Raw genomic sequence first — 17,969 nt, forward strand, 5'->3', positions numbered from 1 at the left:
TTAGTTTACAATAATAAATATTCCGAGGTTTTAGTCAGCGAGTGTTATTTATTGTACTCTTAGGTGGTTTTACAAAATCTCTGACGTCACAAGTGCACTCTCCGCCATCTTGGACTTCCCGGCATCGATTAGACATTTTCGCGTGCTAAAACCGGCGAAATGATGTCTGTAACAGCCCGCAGTGGAGCCTTGGGCCCTTATTTGTCAGCGACAGCTCAGGCAGTGGCTTCACATCTTCGTCCACCTGTGTACTGTGTTTCTTCGGCTGCTCAGATCGTATTACCCCAACAGAAACTAAGTTTATCGTCAGATTCGTTACGAAATTTAGCTCCACGCAGCGGAAACGTAAAAGTTACAGCCGGTCCACACGGTAAGATATCGTATACTAGTATTTTCAACTGAAAATGCCGGTTTTAAATGATACCTCAGCATATATCTTTCTTTTTTTTGTTAAGATAGTCACGGACGTCAGAAAATTAACCTTATGTAAACTTTAACCTTGGCCTCTACAAAGGTCAAACCATGAGTTGTTTTACGTGTAAAGTGTTTACCGTTTACTTGCCATGCAATAAATTGATAACTATCGAAACACAAGGAATCAGGATTCCCCTTTCACCACATGTCATTCCTAGTCTGGATGCCAACGTGGTTTCAAAATTCACTGAGTCGGTGTGTAATTGGTAACGATACTGTAGAGGAACTAGACTACCACATTCGTATTCCCTACCTCACCCTGCCATACATGTACATGTAGTTCTCAGACTTCAAATTTAGTTTAAAAAAAAAAAACTGTAAATTTGGAACACTACATGTAACTACAAACATAAGAGTATTGTAACCGGAAAGTAATGGCAATCTCACCCAATGTATTACAGGTCCAATGCAAGTTAGGTATGCACACAGTGATGTCAAAGTTCCAGATTTCTCATACTACCGCCGGGAACCAGTATCTGATCCAAAGGAACCATCTCAACCTAGTGCAGCAGGTCGTCGTGTCTTCACATATGCCCTGGTTGGCTCAAGTGGTGTGGCTGGAGCCTATGCTGCCAAGAATGTGGTGACAGACCTTGTCAGCTCAATGAGTGCATCAGCTGACGTCTTAGCTTTAGCCAAAATAGAAGTTAATTTATCAGAAATCCCAGAGGTAAGGACAACTGGAGCAACACTGTACCATTATATTTCTACAACAGAAATATTATTTGTATGTGTACGAGTATAAAGTTGGCGTCAGATTCAGATTCAAATTCAGCTAGCGTCAGATTCAGCGTCAGATAGCCTCAGATCCGAAGACACCCGACGGACTCAATCAAACCTGAAATAATACCGTTGAGACTACAGGGAAAGATTCTGCTTCACAACCCTTTGATGGAAGATGGAATGTCTCTGCTTGCACAATTTTAAATTTTAAATTCAAATTTTTAAAAATGATAACATATTACATACGTAAACTTAGCTTTTACTGACACCATGTACATTATTGGCAAAACGTATCAACCAACGAACATACAGTGGCTGAACTTGGGGCTATCAATGTCTCGATTGCAAGTATTTCAACTCTATTTCACATATTTTTCCCAAATAAAAATTGTGCAAGCAGAGGCATTCCAACTTCCATCAAAAGGCTGTGAAGCGGAATCTTTCCCTGTAGTCTCAACAGTATTATTTCAGGTTTGATTGAGTCCGTCGGATGTCTTCGGATCTGACGCTGAATCTGACGCTCAATATGACGCTAGCTGAATCTGAATCTGAATCTGACGCCAACTTTATATTCGTTGTATTGTGTGTGTGTGTGTGTGTGTACATTGTAAGTGTGTGTGCTCGCGTGCACGTGTGTGTGTGTGTGTGTGTGTGTGTGTGAAGAGAGGGTGTTTACATTGTATGTCTATGTTAGTACTAGTAGTAGTTTGATAGTCAGTTACATGTAGCTGGTTACATGTAGTTAGTTTACTATAATTAGAAGGAAGTGACTATAGACCAAGATGATATCCTGGCTTGTGAGAATGAGAGTTACATGTAGTTAGTTAGTTGCTTACTTACATACTTTATACTTACTTACTTACTTACTTACTTACTTACTTACTTACTTCATGTATATAAAGGTCCCAAAATTGTCAAAGTGCTCAGTTAGTTGACTATGATTGGAGAGGAAGCTGTTACAGACCAAGGTGAAGTGGTTAGCTTAATCTTTACATTCTGTCTTTTAACGTACATGTATGATCTTCTTTCAGGGCAAAAGTATAACAGTGAAGTGGCGTGGTAAGCCTTTGTTCATCCGTCACCGCACACAAGAAGAAATTGAAACAGAGCAAGCTGTTGATCCAAATTCACTCCGGCATGCCGAGCATGATAACGAGCGTGTCCAGAAACCTGAATGGCTCATCACCGTTGGTGTGTGTACCCATTTAGGTTGCGTACCAATTGCTCATGCCGGAGAATATGGCGGTTACTTCTGTCCCTGTCATGGTTCACATTACGACACGTCAGGGAGAATCCGCAAGGGGCCAGCCCCAGAGAATTTGGAAGTTCCTTACTACGAATTCATGGATGAGAACACAGTTGTTGTTGGTTGATTTTTAAACACAAAGGACCATCTCTCAGGGATGCCTAGCATTTCCATTCTCAACTTCAACAAATCTAATCTCAAATTGTATAAAAGAAAAAGTTAGAAAAAAATCCCTCTACATTGTATTGTGTGCACATCTAACTACATGAGGTAGTGCATAGTGTTGGTTTCAGATTCAATGGGTGCCGATAATGATTGTGTGTTTTTTTTACAATTGTCAAACGTGAAAGATGTTGTATCTTTGTGTACGGCTAACGTGTGAGTTCACTCTGTTAACAAATGCAATGAAATGTATTAATGATGGTATTAAAGATAAGTTATTTTAAAGCAAACTTAGAAATAGTTCTTGTGGTTGTGTTTTATGTCAAATTTAACAGTGACAGTTGGAGTTGTAGAAATATCCATTTAGTGTTTGTACTGAAGTTGAGGAACCCTGGTGACAGGAGGGGGGGGGGGGGGGTAAAGTGACGACATACATGTAGTTTACTACAGAATCTACAGTTACTTTGTTTGGGAACCTTGGGGACGTGGCTAGGAAACCCTGGTAGAATTTGCCTTTTTAGTGACCAGTCACCTTATTCAAAACCACTATCATTGCATCCCAGACATTAACAGTGGATAGGTCAGCCAAATTTACAACTGGTTATTATTTGGTCAATGTAAAGAGTCTTTTACAAGAGTTGTAGCCTCGGGATCATGACCGTTTCATTGTAAGTTACACCAGCACTGTCATTGAGTGGGAAATAGTAAAAGTCACTATGAAACTTGGATCTCCTAAACTCATAGGCATTCAAATGAAATTCTGATGAAGAACTTGTTCATTTGCCATGTATCACTTCATCTCAAAAGTCATTAAATTTTGTACCAGCATTTCTGAGCTCAAATTACGGGTTGTAATTGAGTTGTAATACTGTATGCATACATGTGAGAAGCAGAAGAGTTATGTGGTGGTGTATGACACTATGGGAATGTCTCACCAAATACAAATACACTCAACTGTGAACTGGCTTGAGTTCTTGAGCGAAACGCATGATAAATTTTTGGACAAGTTTTAAATCTAAATTGTGTCTTTATACATAATTACACACACATGCACGTCATTGTACATGTACATTCATATATGCGTAAAACGAAGATGTTCAAAAAATTGTTGCACTGGGGAACCCCAGATTATGGGGAATGTGAGTGAAGATTTGATTGTGGCTCCATGCATGGTGCATGATACAGAACAACGCTTGTAAATCCTTTAACATTATATCTTTCCAAATGTTATGATCTGAATAGCGTTATTTGGACAGGCTGAGCGTGCCACTTTGAAATGATTTTTCATAGGAGACTGTTAACTGAAAGATCAGCTGTTGAGGAAGCTCTTCTCACCCTCATCAAATAGCACTCCTAGTGGTCAAACTTTACAATCTTTTGTCTTTATTGAAACCTTACTTCCTTTTACACAAGTAAGGGGAGGGATGATAAGGTCACTCCTGGCAATGTGTTTTACAGTCCAAGCACGCCTCAGTACTCAAAGATCATGATCATCACAGCCCAAGCTCCTACCAAACAGCACTCCTAGTGGACAAACTTTACAATCTTTTGTCTTTATTGAATCCGCACTTCCTTTTATCGAAAATAAGTCCAGTTTGGTGACAATCTAAAAGCTATCACAATCACTATCTTGCTACAATAATTTTTTTTTAATATTCATTTATTGTCTCTATTTACATCGCTACTAATATGAAAGTGACACAAACTTGCAAATGTATGGTTGCAATTTGCCAATACAAAAAAGTCAAGCACAGTAAAAAAATCTTTTCAATACACTTCATGGGTATCTTACACTGCTTTCAGTCTTGTTATAAAAAAAATGAAATAATGTATTGAAATATTTGATAACGCAAAGTTTCCATAATTTAATTAACATGTCTTCTGCTGAGGTCAGTTGTAACTATAAAATTTGGCATCGGATTGTAAACCAGGACAAATCATACTGCCACCTAGAGGTCAGCTGTGTCTATGGAGTCTGTCATCAAATTGTCAACCAGGACAAATCAGAAGGTCAATGCTTAAATAAGTTTTCAGCTTGTGCGTTATAGCCTTTGTAAATCATCAACAATATGATACACTGTGTTTACTATCCTGTCAGAAAATTCAGTTTACTACAAGAAGAACATTAAGTGCATAATATATTACAGCTAAAATGATGTAGGTTTGGTGTTTCACTCGTGTGACATGACATTTTTACAGCTAAAATGATGTAGGCTTGGTGTTACACGACTAACAGCTAAAATGATGTAGGCTTGATGTTTCACTCAAGCATGTGACATGACATTTACAGCTAAAATGATGTAGGCTTGGTGTTTCACTCATGTGACATGACATTTATAGCTAAAGTAATGTAGGCTTGGTGTTTCACTCATGCACTTGACGTGACATTTACAGCTAAAATGATGTAGGCTTGATGTTTCACTCACTCATGTGACATGACATTTACAGCTAAACTGATGTAGGCTTGATATTTCACTCATGCATGTGACATGACATTTACAGCTAAACTGATGTAGGCTTGGTGTTTCACTGATGTGACACAACATTTAGTCTACACCCTCACACAACTTCTTATGGTGTCGACCAGCAAGAAATCAAATAGTTGTTAAATTTTATGACAAAAACCTAGGTGGTAGAATTCTACTGCAGGTACCGAGAATTATCAATGTTTTCAAAATTCCATTTTACTTCCATACAAACCCTTGAAGACTTTGCATTGATGAATGCATCCATTTACTGTGCATGTGAAGATACAACTTCTGCAAAGTGGCTAGTAGAAAAGGACCTTACTGACTGGTCAAATAAGATACAGAACAGTGGCATTTTGTGGCAGAATGTTCCATGTACTATGATTCAAAAGTGGCGCATATTTCAAAATATCTTTAATCAGTAATTTATCATATGATGGGGTGGGGGAAGTATATTAAAAGATGCCATAGACTTTTCATGCAAAAGACTCCCTAGGCTAAGGACTTTTTCCACTACAGAGTAGGATCTTACCTTCTCTACAATTGTCAACTTTAACTTGAAAGGAATAATAAAACATACAATCAATCCTAGTTTTTTCCTTATCCACCCATGACATATATATTGTCAAAAAAATATGAGGTGAAGAGGTGAAAATTGGGCTTATGCAAATGAGTAAACTTTTGTCTACATATATGCAGACGTGGCCTAGCACCTAGAAACCTGGAAGGGACTGTCTGCATATATGCAGACATGACATTGTACGTTTTAACATTGGTGGCATTTTGATAGTTAATCCGTATACTATACTTCCATTGGAATTCTGTTTGTAGTTTTTACAATTGGAAGCCTTTATATGCATAGCTACTTAGGTTTCATGAAGATGAAAGTGTCATAAAAAAAAACAGCAAAACTTTTCAGTTGACAGTTTTGAAATAAAAAAAATCATTCGTAGACTTCTGTTGCACTCTTAGGTATAGAAACGGTTCTTGCAATTTACCGTAGAGGAAAATCATAAGACATATATCTGATGTTCTCAGTCAGGTTTGTCCAGTATAATATTGCTCAGTGTTGTCCCCTGACTGGGCAGAAACATAAACGGAGGTGAGATGTTGTTATGTCACAGGTTGCAGATGTAAAGCTCATGGTAGATACATGGTGAGATTTTATGTCAAATATTCAAAACAGGTTATACTTGAAATGTTACAGATGTGGAACTCAGTTCTTGCAATTTACAGTTTGAGGAGAGCCACAGAGAGTTCTCTGTGGCTGCAGTAAGGTCAGACTGTCCAGTAAGACTATGACGATTGTTCTGTGTTGTCTTCAGCTAAGAATGGTGTTGGGATGTTATGTCAAAAAGTTCAGAAGGTTATAGTTGAAAGGTCGCAGATGTGGAGCTCATAGCGTTGTAGATGAAAGTGTTGTTGAATGGGACAAATTGTTTGCTGACAATCTTGATAATTTCTTGTGCTGCTGCACCACCCATGAATGCTGCAACTGTGTGCAGTTCAGAGGCTCCGTATCGACACCTAGAAAATAGAAACCATCAGAAAGATTGTAACTTTGTAAACTGGTTATTGAAAAGGGCAATGCACCTCAGAGACCAACTTACATGAAAATCTAAGTTTGCTAGGTAAAAATTTGTGCCTGGTCGTTTTGAACTGATAAAAGAAACTGTTCACTGTCTCTACAGTTACCACAATATTTGGCAGCCATATTGGATTCTAAAAATGAAAAAATTGACCAGCTTTTATTTTCCCTACAGTTACCACAATATTTGGCAGCCATATTGGATTCTAAAATGACAAAATTGACCAGCTTTTATTTTCCCTACAGTTACCACAATATTTGGCAGCCATATTGGATTCTAAAATGACAAAATTGACCAGCTTTTATTTTCCCTACAGTTACCACAATATTTGGCAGCCATATTGGATTCTAAAATGACTTAACTTGGATGTTATATTGACTACTACTTCAAAAATTTGTACAATGAATCTTAATTGTTCTTCTTCTTTCTGCTTTCTTCTTTAGAAATGATTTAAGTTTTCTTAAAGTAACAGCAAATGTTTAAGATTTCTATTCCAAGGAATATAAAGATTGAATGTATTTCTTCAGGTTCTCTCATAGCAAAGGATGTCATCATGTTAGCCTACATGTAGACTCGAAGGACTAGCGCTACCCCCTCTATTTGCTATCCTAACCAACATATTGAGTTTGAATTTCGCTGTCCTTCCTGATAGCAGTGTTCCACTGGTCTAGAAGCCATGCCCAGCCACACACACATAACGTGTGCAAAATATTCCCGACATTTGAATAGGACACGACATACATAATTACAGTGAGGTTGCATTTCCATGACGACACCTAATTGTGGATTCAGCATGCGAGTTGATGGCATGATTTAAATATGTCTTATTATGTATTCGACCAATAACGGTCTACAAAAGGAATGCCACTTGAGACCAGTGTGACACTGCCACGAGGAAGGACAACGAAATTCAAATCAAAAGGTCAGTTAGGATAGCAATAGAGTGGTAGTGCTAGTACCTCAAGTCTACATGTAGGCTAGTAATTATATGGTATACAATACAAAATGCAAGAGATTAAAATCACTGACTACTCATCATGCAGGCCAACAGGTCAGCAACACAAATGTTGCATAATCTAGGGAGTCATCTCCATTGCTAATCCTTACCTAACCCGAAACGTAACTCCTTAGGTTCATAATATAAATACACAACATTGTTCTGGGTCTAACAAATTACACTAAGTCTTGTATAAACTCCGACTCAAATACCTCTACATTTTCATACTTACATTTCATGTATGTAGTCATCTTTGATAAACGAGAGTGACAATCCCCATTCTTGTAGAATGGTATTCATACAATTCTGTTGATGAGAGCGAAATGAAAAAAAAAAAAATAATTCACTTGCCAAAGTGTAAGGCTACAACAACGTACATGACACAGAATAAGAAACACATTTTAATCGTTTGAGATTAAATAAAGGAGATGCAAAGAAATGGTTTATTTCTGCAAACTCAGTAATTTCAATTTTGTTTTTTTTTCCCCTCTACAATGTATGGAAGCTGATTGGTTGAGTTTAGTCATGTGATACCTATATTATGTTGATTAAGTCACATGATGCCTGTATTATGTTGATTGTGTCAAGTTACCTGGATGTGACCATGTTGACCTTATACCATTGCGACTAAAATTGTACAAATAACATCAGACATCAACAGGTGATATGCTAATATGCTGATATTTGATGGGGTGTGGCCAAAAATGCTAAATTTGAATTACTGAGTTCACAGTTCAGAGTGGAGAGAATACCTTCCAAGTCAACTACCCAACCTACTATGGGGGAAGGGGGGGCTGCATTCACACAGATACGAAACTATCCATGTTCTTAGCTGACATTGGAGGGGTTTTTGTCGGTTAACTGGGTTATCTATCATATTGTCACCAAGTTTGTCTAAGCAAGACTCTACTCTAAGTATATATATATATATCAAGCCATATATTACCTTGAGTTTGGGGATATCAACCTCTACCTGGTCGTCATAGAAACCTGGGTATCTACTGTACTGACTGTAAAACCTGTCAACAGCCCTGAGTAAGATGTAGAAGACAATTTCACTATCTGGATTCTCTAGGAAAGATGCTGTGTAGAGAACAAAGAAATTTCACTCAGTTTGTGAGACTAGATTTTCTTTGCTATGTGTGATAAAGTACAAAAATTGCATTTTTTTTACCCAAAACGCACACGTCTGGTGCAATCATTTTGATTTGAACAATTTCCCAACTGTAGACACCAAAGGGAACATCCTCATCAAATATCAAAACAATCGGCTCAGTTGCTTTTGAGTTCAAATTGTACACACACACACACACACACACACACACACACACATACATGTACCCATGGACAGATGGAGAGACACCACTTCATCAGTTCAGTTGTGCTAAAAATGGTTTGAATTTCTGCTTAGTTTTGCATATACATGTCAACAACAGGCTTTTTTGATGAGAGTGCACATGTAGTAATGCATGTGAAGCACATGGAGCAGAAGTTATGGTGTCGACCAAGAAATTGAAAGTTTGTTATATTTTTATGATGGGCTCAGACAGTAATCTTCTATTTCAGTTAGTGAGAAAATTCATAAAAGCGTGAACAAAAAGAAATGCTTGAAACATCAACTATCAGTGATATGAAGGAAATACACTTCTCAATTTTGTAACCATAGTCAAGAGACCAACTTCTATCATGGTCTACTCACATATATCTGTAGATTTGGCTTTTTCTGGATTGTATTCTTGGTTTAATGATCGGCACCTGACAACTCGTAGAAAGTGTGCATTTTTACAATACATTCTGATGTCTGCTTCTGCTATGTAATCAAGTGGCTGTAGAAGAATTAAATAGGAAAAATACATCATTGAATTTCTCACTTCCAGATTTCATAGCACACTGCTACACCACCTACTGCTACACAGAACACTTCTACACACACTCATTTATAGAATACTGCTACACACACTGCTATACACACTGCTACATCAAACGCTGCTACACACACTGCAACATAGAACACTGCTACACACACTGCTATATCGAACGCTGCTACACACACTGCTACATAGAACACTGCTATACACACACTGCTAAAAGAAAATGCTACATACAACAATATACTTACCAACCCAAGTGAATTTAAAATATGGTGCACTCTACTAGTAACTGCCTGGACATCCTGTAGGGCTTGATCACGATATCTGAAATATTCAAAAAAAGGTATACCGTTCTAATTCACTGCAAATTTAAAATTATGCTTTGATTTCAAACACATTGTATATATCTTGTGTATGACAAATTTGAAGAAAGTTTAGGACTCATCACCTGGTCGGATGTAGGTTGCAATGTGAGGCTTTAATCCTATGCGCTTAAATGGCTGCAATGGATTGTATGCTCCCCGGGGAGTTGAGGAAGACTTAAGGGCCATTGTGCTGTTCTGATCCGAGCCAGGGGTAATAATTGTAAAGCACTTTGAGCACGGTGTGGGAAAGTGCTATATAAGAACCCAACATTATTATTATTATTATCATTATTATTATTTCAGAACAAAGTTTGACACATTTAGGTCACTTGGCCCACCTTTCTGTACGGTAACAATTTCATAATGAACAAAGTTTCTGACTATCATTGTATCAACATATACTTGTAATCTTGGCATCCCTAACCCTAATATTACTTGTCATAAATAGGTGGGGGTGGGGGTGGGGGGGGGTACGAAACAGGATGAAGTACATAGATATATATATTGACTGGGTTGTCTATTCTATAATCTTGCCAAAAGATTTACTATTAAACATTTTCTGTGCCAGAAGACACCCACGGAATAAATGTGTCCTGAAAAAATCTGGATATTTTCTTGAGTTGACATATAAATTTAACAATACTCTGAATGACAAAAAAGTATCGTTTACTCACACATTTTGTAGCTGTATATATCTCTTGGAGTCTGCTGTCATATCTGGTATAGAACCTCTTAGAGGTAATGCACCTTTACCTTCATTCTCTACAAACTGTTTTGTAGCCTGTGCCATGATCCAAAATGGCATACTCTGTGAAAACACACATGGTAAGGAGTAATGTGCCAATGTCTAAGAATAATTGCATGTTGACAATACTTGAATGTGTATTGTTGGTGTTTCTATGCCATAGGATGCATCCATCTATGGTTTCTGAGGTTGTGTAAATTAGGGCATTGAGAATGTGTGACGACTTGGGGGAAAATATGGGCTTGTGGATAAATGACAGAATGAGTCAAAGAAAAAGAATGTCACTTAGAAATTAAATTTGCAGAATTGTTATAGTTTAAAAATATTCTTGACTCCGGACTTCTTGCGGGGGGTTGGATGAAAATGTGTGAAGGAACCTCTGAAGTTAAATTTGTAAAACTAAGATCATTAAAATATTCTTGACTCATAACTTCTTGACAATGTGGTGAGGAAGGAGGGGTATGAGTTGGTCTGGAAGAGAGGAAATGAGCAATTCTCTCACCTCTGAAGTTAAATTTGTACAATTATCATCATTAAAAATATTCTTGACTTCGGTAGGTATGGTGGTTGGTACTAAGGAGTTGTTGACGTTCTTGATGGCTTCTTCAAAGTTTTCTTCAAGTTGTTCAACACCTTCTTCATTTGTCCACATTCCTTCTCTAATAAAATCTTTAAACTGTTGTTTTTCTTTGTAATTTTTGGGTGGAGAACCATCATGCTGTATAGGATGAGAAAACTTGGCTTTAACATTGAAATAGTTGTTGTATCTACACCTTATCTTGATTTGATTTAGCAAAAGTTTTCAGTTTCATTTTCTCCATTTCAACCCTTTGAAACTAAGGGATATTCATGTATCAAGTCCCCCTAGGCTACCCATTCTTGGTACTCGGTAACCTGCTGTAGCATTTTAACCCATACTAGGGGGTCAGAATAAAACAAGAAGGTTGACTTATTTTCATATACACCTGTAGTAGTGTATATGTTATGTGTGGACGGGAGTTATTGTATAGACCAAAAAATTGAACGATTGTCACTTTTATGATGTGCCTAGGGAGTAAACTTCTATATCAGGTAATGAGAATTGATGACAATCATCCAATTAGATGATTCCTTTTTGTGGCTTTTATTTCAAAATGGTTGAGTTAATTTGTCATGTATAGGAACATAAGACCTCCAAAATGGTGATGGTTGTTACTGATTTGAAATAAGCTTCTGATTGGTCAGAAAGTGACAGGATAATGGCAATTATTGGTCATGTGAGGGCGTGCTTCTGACCTAAAAATCCCTCCTGTGTTGTCAGAGGTTTTAAAATAACAAAACTTGATGAGGAAAAAACCTGTGATAATCAACAATTCATCACCAATGTAGTGTTTTCCAGAATTTTTTTAAAGAAATGATAAAATTTACCTGTTCTTTCCATGATTGTAAATATTTTGCCATGATGACCAAATAAGGAGTGTGGCTATGTTCCTGTAAAGAAAATGAAAGCATTATTTGATATACTTACTATTAAAGATGAATGTACAATGCATACAAGAAAAGTCAGACCAGATAAGGCATGTGACTGGTATTTACTGAATCTTTTCGATTAAATGGCCACCGTATTAAAACAAGTGCTGAATAAAAACTATAAAATCAGTTAGTCAGTTTCAAACACTAATTTTTGACCTCTGCAAAGTCAAGTTGATATTACAGTCAATATGGAGACTAAGAACAACAAAAAAATCATCATATTCTGTTTATCGGAAAAACAAAAGATAGTATTATAGTTTTGCCACTAGAGGGCACTGTTCCATAGCAGATTTTGATCAAAAGTGTGGGTCAGCATCATGCATACTCTGAAAATCATCCATTTGCAATGTTTCATGGCGAATGTCAGCAACATTCTTGGTTCATTCAACTAGTTTTGATTCATCATTTTTCACCATGTGGATGAGGATTGGGTATTTATTTTGGGAATTTATAAAACAATTTCATCATGGCTTCCTACTTGGAAAATTAATGTGAAACAACATAGACCAAGTCTGTATTTGTAAATCAAATAAATTGCAAAATCATAATCTCTAAAATGTTTGTTATTGTACACATTTTTTAGCTTTTTACAACGTACTGAGTTACAAACAAGGACTTAGTCAATATTGTTCCATATTGATTTTTCAAGTAGGAAGCCATGATAAAATTGTTTTATAAATTGTTTTATAAATTAAAAATCTAAAATACCCAATCCTCATCCATATGACCACTTTACGATACAAATGAGATTTATTTACACTCACATCTTTTACTCCTTCTTGTACTGCCACAGTGATGCATTTGGTACACACGACGAAAAGTGAATGCTCGTTTTCCTAAATTTGGGGCGCCCTTTACACAAGATTTTTCTTTTGAAAATGGCTGCAAAGTGATGTATGAACTAAGAAAGATATGTTTTTTACAAATAAATAGCGATTACTCCTACCTGTTTGGTCATTGACTGTAAATCCATACTTTCAATGTAACTAACTAGACCAGGAAATAGTCTATCTAGTCGGATATCTTCATGGGCATTGTCTGGATGGGACTCAATCACTGGGTGGGAAATTGATAAAAAGTACAATATAAATAATTGAAATATACTGAAGGCTTGAATTGTATAATAATGGTTCACTTCTCCAAAAGTATTGTGACCTCATTGTCAACTTGCATTATTAAAGTTACATTGCTCAGAAAACAGCAATTGATAAAATAGCGCAAATATTGCGTTGCCGCACAACTTCATGTTCAGGGCAATGATAGATATATAATTTTTTGAAGATTTAAAGTTGTAACCAAAACAAAATTTTCATACCTAATTTCCATCATCATAATCCAGCCATCCTATGTTGGAAGTGTACAAGACAAGTATAGCAACATCCTAATCAAACTTTAAGGGATGTGTCTACAAGGTTTTGTACTTCTTTATTTTTTAAAATCAATTTGGAACCAAGTCATACCAATGTAACAGGTTTATCTTTCTTGGTTGTCTTATTGTAATATTGTAAAAGCCAGCTACATTCAGTTTATATGTGTAGGTGATGAAACAGCTGTCTTACAATATATTACATAATCCAGTCATAAACCAAACTGGCCATGCTGCAGGCTTTACCACCAGAGGAAATAGTAAAGTAAACATTATAGTTAATTAACAATGTACTGTTCTCACTGTGTCAGCTATTAATGAGGACAAATCTACACATTCTCAACAAAGTTAAGCTCAATCTACTGGGTAATTTCAGAGTTGAAGATTTTTGAGGAAAAGCAATGACAAAGAATAACACTTCTAGAAACATCTCACCAAGTTTCAAACTCATTCACTTAGTATTTTTTGAGATATAAGTTTTTGACCAAAATTCACATTTTTACACCTTAATTCCATATCACTCATGGAATCATGGTATGCTTAACATATCTTCGTCCATACATCCCTAAATGCATTTCCATTAAATTTCAGCCCAATCTGCTCAGTGGTTTTGGAATTATAGATTTTTAACCAAAAAGACACATTTTCAGCCCTAATTTGCATATCACTGATGGAATCATCCCGTCATGAACAAATCTTACTTTACACCCCCTTAAGAATGTTCCCACCAAATTTTGCACCAATCTGCCCAGTAGTTTCTGAGTTTAAGTTTTTTGACCAAAAATCACATTTTTTGACCCAAAACCCACATCCTTGATGCAATCACTTTCATTTGAACAATTTCCCAACTAGACACCAGAAGTAACATGACCACCAAATATCAAAGCAATCGGTCCAGCAGTTTTTGACTTTAAGTTGTTTACACACATACACACACACAGACAGACAGACACACAGACAGACACTTTGCCATGCCTATAGCACTACTGAACCTTATCAGTTCAGTTGTGCTAAAAAACTGAGAATCATGTTTTTTTTCTCTACGAGTGAAAATTAACGAACAAAATTTAAATAGAGAAATGATAAAGCGACTGGGTTTGTTAACACAATCATACATGTTGTTAGTCTAGCTGCTAGACCTCGGGCTTTCCTCTGTTACAAGTAGCTGAAGGTCGCTTTCCACCTGAAAGAGAGTGGACGCCAGTACTAGCGTCAGTAGTGATCTTCAGTTGCCTTCACAGTGCGCAGAATAGCCCAAGGGGTCTATCAGCAAGACTAACATGTTGCCTGATGTGTTATATATTACCTGTATGTTCTTTGATTGCCATTCTCATGTAGCCAATGAAACCATAACTACGACAAACTAACAGGGGCACATGGGCCTCCCAAAGTGTGTTTGCCAAGTCCAACAATGTCCTGAAAAAAATAACAATACAGTCCACATGTACATGCCCATACAGACATAAATACATGTACTTAATGCTTGAATGAATACAGAAAACTAAAGTAGTTTAGAACATGCTAAAAGTTTGAAGAATATACTGAAATGCTACTCTAACCTCAAGCAATGTTCATCACCCTTGTTTAGCAATGGCAACTTAGGAGGAAATAAGCAACAAACAATCTTGTCGACAAATCCAATATGGCATCAGGGAAAAGTGCCAAACACAACAAAACTTAGAAATACAGCTGGCTTCCAATGCTTGTACTTCATACATGTAGTATAGATTCTACACATACAATCTCAGAAACACTTTCATTTTTGTTTTTTAGTTTTTACTGTGCAATTAAATACCTAGTCCTAGAGGCATGTAAATTTTCAATCATAACCACTTGTAGACAATTCATGTGAAATGTTTGCAATAATATAATTGCAACAGAACCTGTTGGCACGCCAACCATGGATCATCATACTATCCATCCATCCCCAACAGACATCTATTACTTTAAATGCAAACTTATACCAGTGTTAGTTTCCATCTTTGAACACACAGCCATATTAATTAACATCCTATTATAAACAATCATAAATGTGTCCTCACACTGTCCTTAACACTATCCAAACTTCTGTAAAATGTAAGTCTCCCAACATGGTGAAATAACAACATAATTATTTCACTGTCAGCAAAGTCATCTAGTAACTTTTTCCTCACAACATTTCTTGTGTCGAGATTCTCTTACATAAAAGACACTGAATTGTGTATGTCTACATGACTAGTAAACACTTTACCACAGATATGACCTGTAACCTGTGACCTGTGACCTTACCTTTCTGGAAGCTCTGTGACAACAACAATATCAAATGCTTTGAAGATCAGAGGATTACTTTCCAACAGCTGTTCAACTGTCTATAAAATCAAATAAGGAACTATTACTCTCTGTGCTGACATACACCACACTCACTGTCTATGAATATGAACTGGGCCTTTTAATACCAGATCACTGCGTAAGTGTTATCTGACTAAGAATTTACATCGTATCATTTGTAGCTTAACCTTAAGCTGCTAAAGAACTGGTTTTCACAACTAGGTTTTAATCCTAATCCAAACCATAGATCCTACACAAAACATGTTGGGTCTCTGTCCAAGCTGGGCATTTAAACCACATAGACCCCAGCTGTGATATCCGTAAGGAGATTAGCTGGTATTATATAGATAGATAGACCCTGCACGAAATCGTCTATGATTTAAAATACTTCTAATAGTTCTATAGACTGTTGTATTCTATGGACATCAACAAGTCGCTAACTTAGAGCTGAACTTTATACTCATGAAGGGTTCTGTCTACAAATTTTGACAGCATATTTTTGTTAAGAGTGATCACATGACATACATATGCAAATGAGTTCTCGAGTCAATTTACTGGGGTTCCCAATAAAAATCATGGTACAGTACATGGGAAACTACACAAGTTTTAATGGAAGTGTTGTGCATCTTATTACCTGCGTTTCCCTCATCTTAGAAAAAAACATTGACTTTGTATTATTCAGATACCCTACATATCACTATGAATCTAGGGTCACACAAAAGTGCATAAAAGTGGTTGTTTGGTTCTCACCTCCTCCACTGAGTCACCTCGTACATCTGTGTTCAACTCACATAATAAATCTGTTGCTACTTTGGCACGGGATTGACCAAGGTTGTCCTTATGCAGAAAGAAACTTTCATAATGTAGGGAGAAAAAAATCAAAATGAGTCATTAAATTTCATACATTCATTTCCAGAACAACAAAAGGTAGAATTTAACACAATTCCTTCTAGTTATGTAAAAGTCCTAGGTTCATTTATAAAAGTGGCAACATTACATATTTATACTATTCCAGCATTAAATGTTTGAAGTTTGAACTTGAACTTGTTTCTTTCAGTGAATGAACACTGTGTAGATTATTTGATGGCTTTTTAAGTAATAAATCTCTTTGCAAAACCTAGTTATCGTAAAGAATCACTGAGTTGACCTTTCGCCTTTCTTTATCTTCAATCACTATAGAACAGAGTACGTTACAATGGATGTAAAATTCATAATTAGAATTTAATTAATTAATTAATTGGAGGGTGGGGGGGGGGGGGGGTTTAGGGGAAGAAAACGAGAAAATTGCACTCACTTATTGCCGACATCTTGACCAGATATCCGATGTCCATCAATGATGGTAAATGAACCGATTCCTGGTAAAACTAAGTTCTTCAAGATTTCTGTTCCTGTGGCTGTTGCATTAATGAGACAGATCCGAGCTGACTCCAATGCTGCCTGACCATGATCTCCCCATAATCTGTCAAGGTCAAAAGTAGTGAGCATATACAATGTACGATCCTGATATCCAGTAACTGACCAGCACATCACAGGGTGGGGAGTACCCCAGAAAAATATGCAAAATTTGGAAATTGTAAACAATTTTAAGTGCCTGTTAACATTTCTAGAAACATAAAATAATATAGGCTTAAATTACAGCTACACACAATAACAAACAAACAAACAAACAAACAAACAAACAAACAAAAAGTAGAATAAAAAAAATAAAATAAAATTAACTCCGGTAAAGTGTTATTTCGTGTAAACTATCATGTGACGTTACGGATGAATGGCCACACAATATAATTTAAACATAACAAATGTAACTAACAACAAAGACACGACTTTTTCTTTGACTGGCCTGTCACGTTACAAATCGAAAATTAAAGCGACACTGACACTACACAGTCCATCTTATTCAAAATCCTTGAGCTTACATACGTCTATCACATAATCAAATACGAATGTATCATTACTTTTGATCCATCATTCATCATCATCCCCCATATGCAATTGAAAGTTAATCAGCTCAAAGCTTACCGAAGCTGTCTGTCGTATTTCTTTTCCTTGTCCATTCGCATTCCAGTTTCGCTGGGGGCAGCCATTTTTTTTTCTCCTGACACCTGCTTATATTGTTAGTATAATAGTCTCAAGATTCGTAGCAA

At 36.6% G+C, this 17,969-nt stretch overlaps 2 protein-coding genes across 2 annotated transcripts; one reads left to right on the forward strand and one right to left on the reverse strand.

Moving 5' to 3' along the window:
- Positions 1-74: 74 nt before the first annotated feature.
- LOC144437418 (cytochrome b-c1 complex subunit Rieske, mitochondrial-like) lies at positions 75-3,002 on the forward strand. The gene is made up of 3 exons (XM_078126350.1): positions 75-370; positions 876-1,144; positions 2,229-3,002. Exons 1-3 carry the CDS (start codon positions 160-162, stop codon positions 2,568-2,570), a joined length of 822 nt encoding a protein of 273 aa, XP_077982476.1. The 5' UTR covers positions 75-159; the 3' UTR covers positions 2,571-3,002.
- Positions 3,003-5,952: 2,950 nt separating this feature from the next.
- LOC144437493 (NEDD8-activating enzyme E1 regulatory subunit-like) lies at positions 5,953-17,911 on the reverse strand. The gene is made up of 14 exons (XM_078126435.1): positions 17,845-17,911; positions 17,120-17,284; positions 16,576-16,678; positions 15,787-15,866; positions 14,825-14,934; positions 13,099-13,208; positions 12,048-12,110; positions 11,143-11,358; positions 10,570-10,703; positions 9,779-9,854; positions 9,359-9,485; positions 8,606-8,742; positions 7,892-7,965; positions 5,953-6,600 (listed from the first exon to the last, which is right to left on the reverse strand). The coding sequence occupies exons 1-14, from the start codon at positions 17,907-17,909 to the stop codon at positions 6,441-6,443; spliced, it is 1,620 nt and encodes a 539-aa protein (XP_077982561.1). The 5' UTR covers positions 17,910-17,911; the 3' UTR covers positions 5,953-6,440.
- Positions 17,912-17,969: the final 58 nt, after the last annotated feature.

The sequence above is a fragment of the Glandiceps talaboti genome, chromosome 7 (assembly GCF_964340395.1).
Source record: "Glandiceps talaboti chromosome 7, keGlaTala1.1, whole genome shotgun sequence".
NCBI classification, from domain to species: domain Eukaryota; kingdom Metazoa; phylum Hemichordata; class Enteropneusta; family Spengelidae; genus Glandiceps; species Glandiceps talaboti.

Excerpts from the sequence above, each read along its gene's own strand:
- LOC144437418 (XM_078126350.1), top strand. The coding sequence starts at position 160 with ATGATGTCTGTAACAGCCCGCAGTGGAGCCTTGGGCCCTTATTTGTCA. Across the intron at positions 371-875 it reads AGTTACAGCCGGTCCACACG|GTCCAATGCAAGTTAGGTAT; the intron begins GTAAGATATCGT and ends AATGTATTACAG. Across the intron at positions 1,145-2,228 it reads ATTTATCAGAAATCCCAGAG|GGCAAAAGTATAACAGTGAA; the intron begins GTAAGGACAACT and ends ATCTTCTTTCAG.
- LOC144437493 (XM_078126435.1), bottom strand. The coding sequence starts at position 17,909 with ATGGCTGCCCCCAGCGAAACTGGAATGCGAATGGACAAGGAAAAGAAA. Across the intron at positions 12,111-13,098 it reads TACAGTCAATGACCAAACAG|GAACATAGCCACACTCCTTA; the intron begins GTAGGAGTAATC and ends TTTTCTTTACAG. Across the intron at positions 8,743-9,358 it reads AGCCAAATCTACAGATATAT|CATCTTTCCTAGAGAATCCA; the intron begins GTGAGTAGACCA and ends TTCTCTACACAG.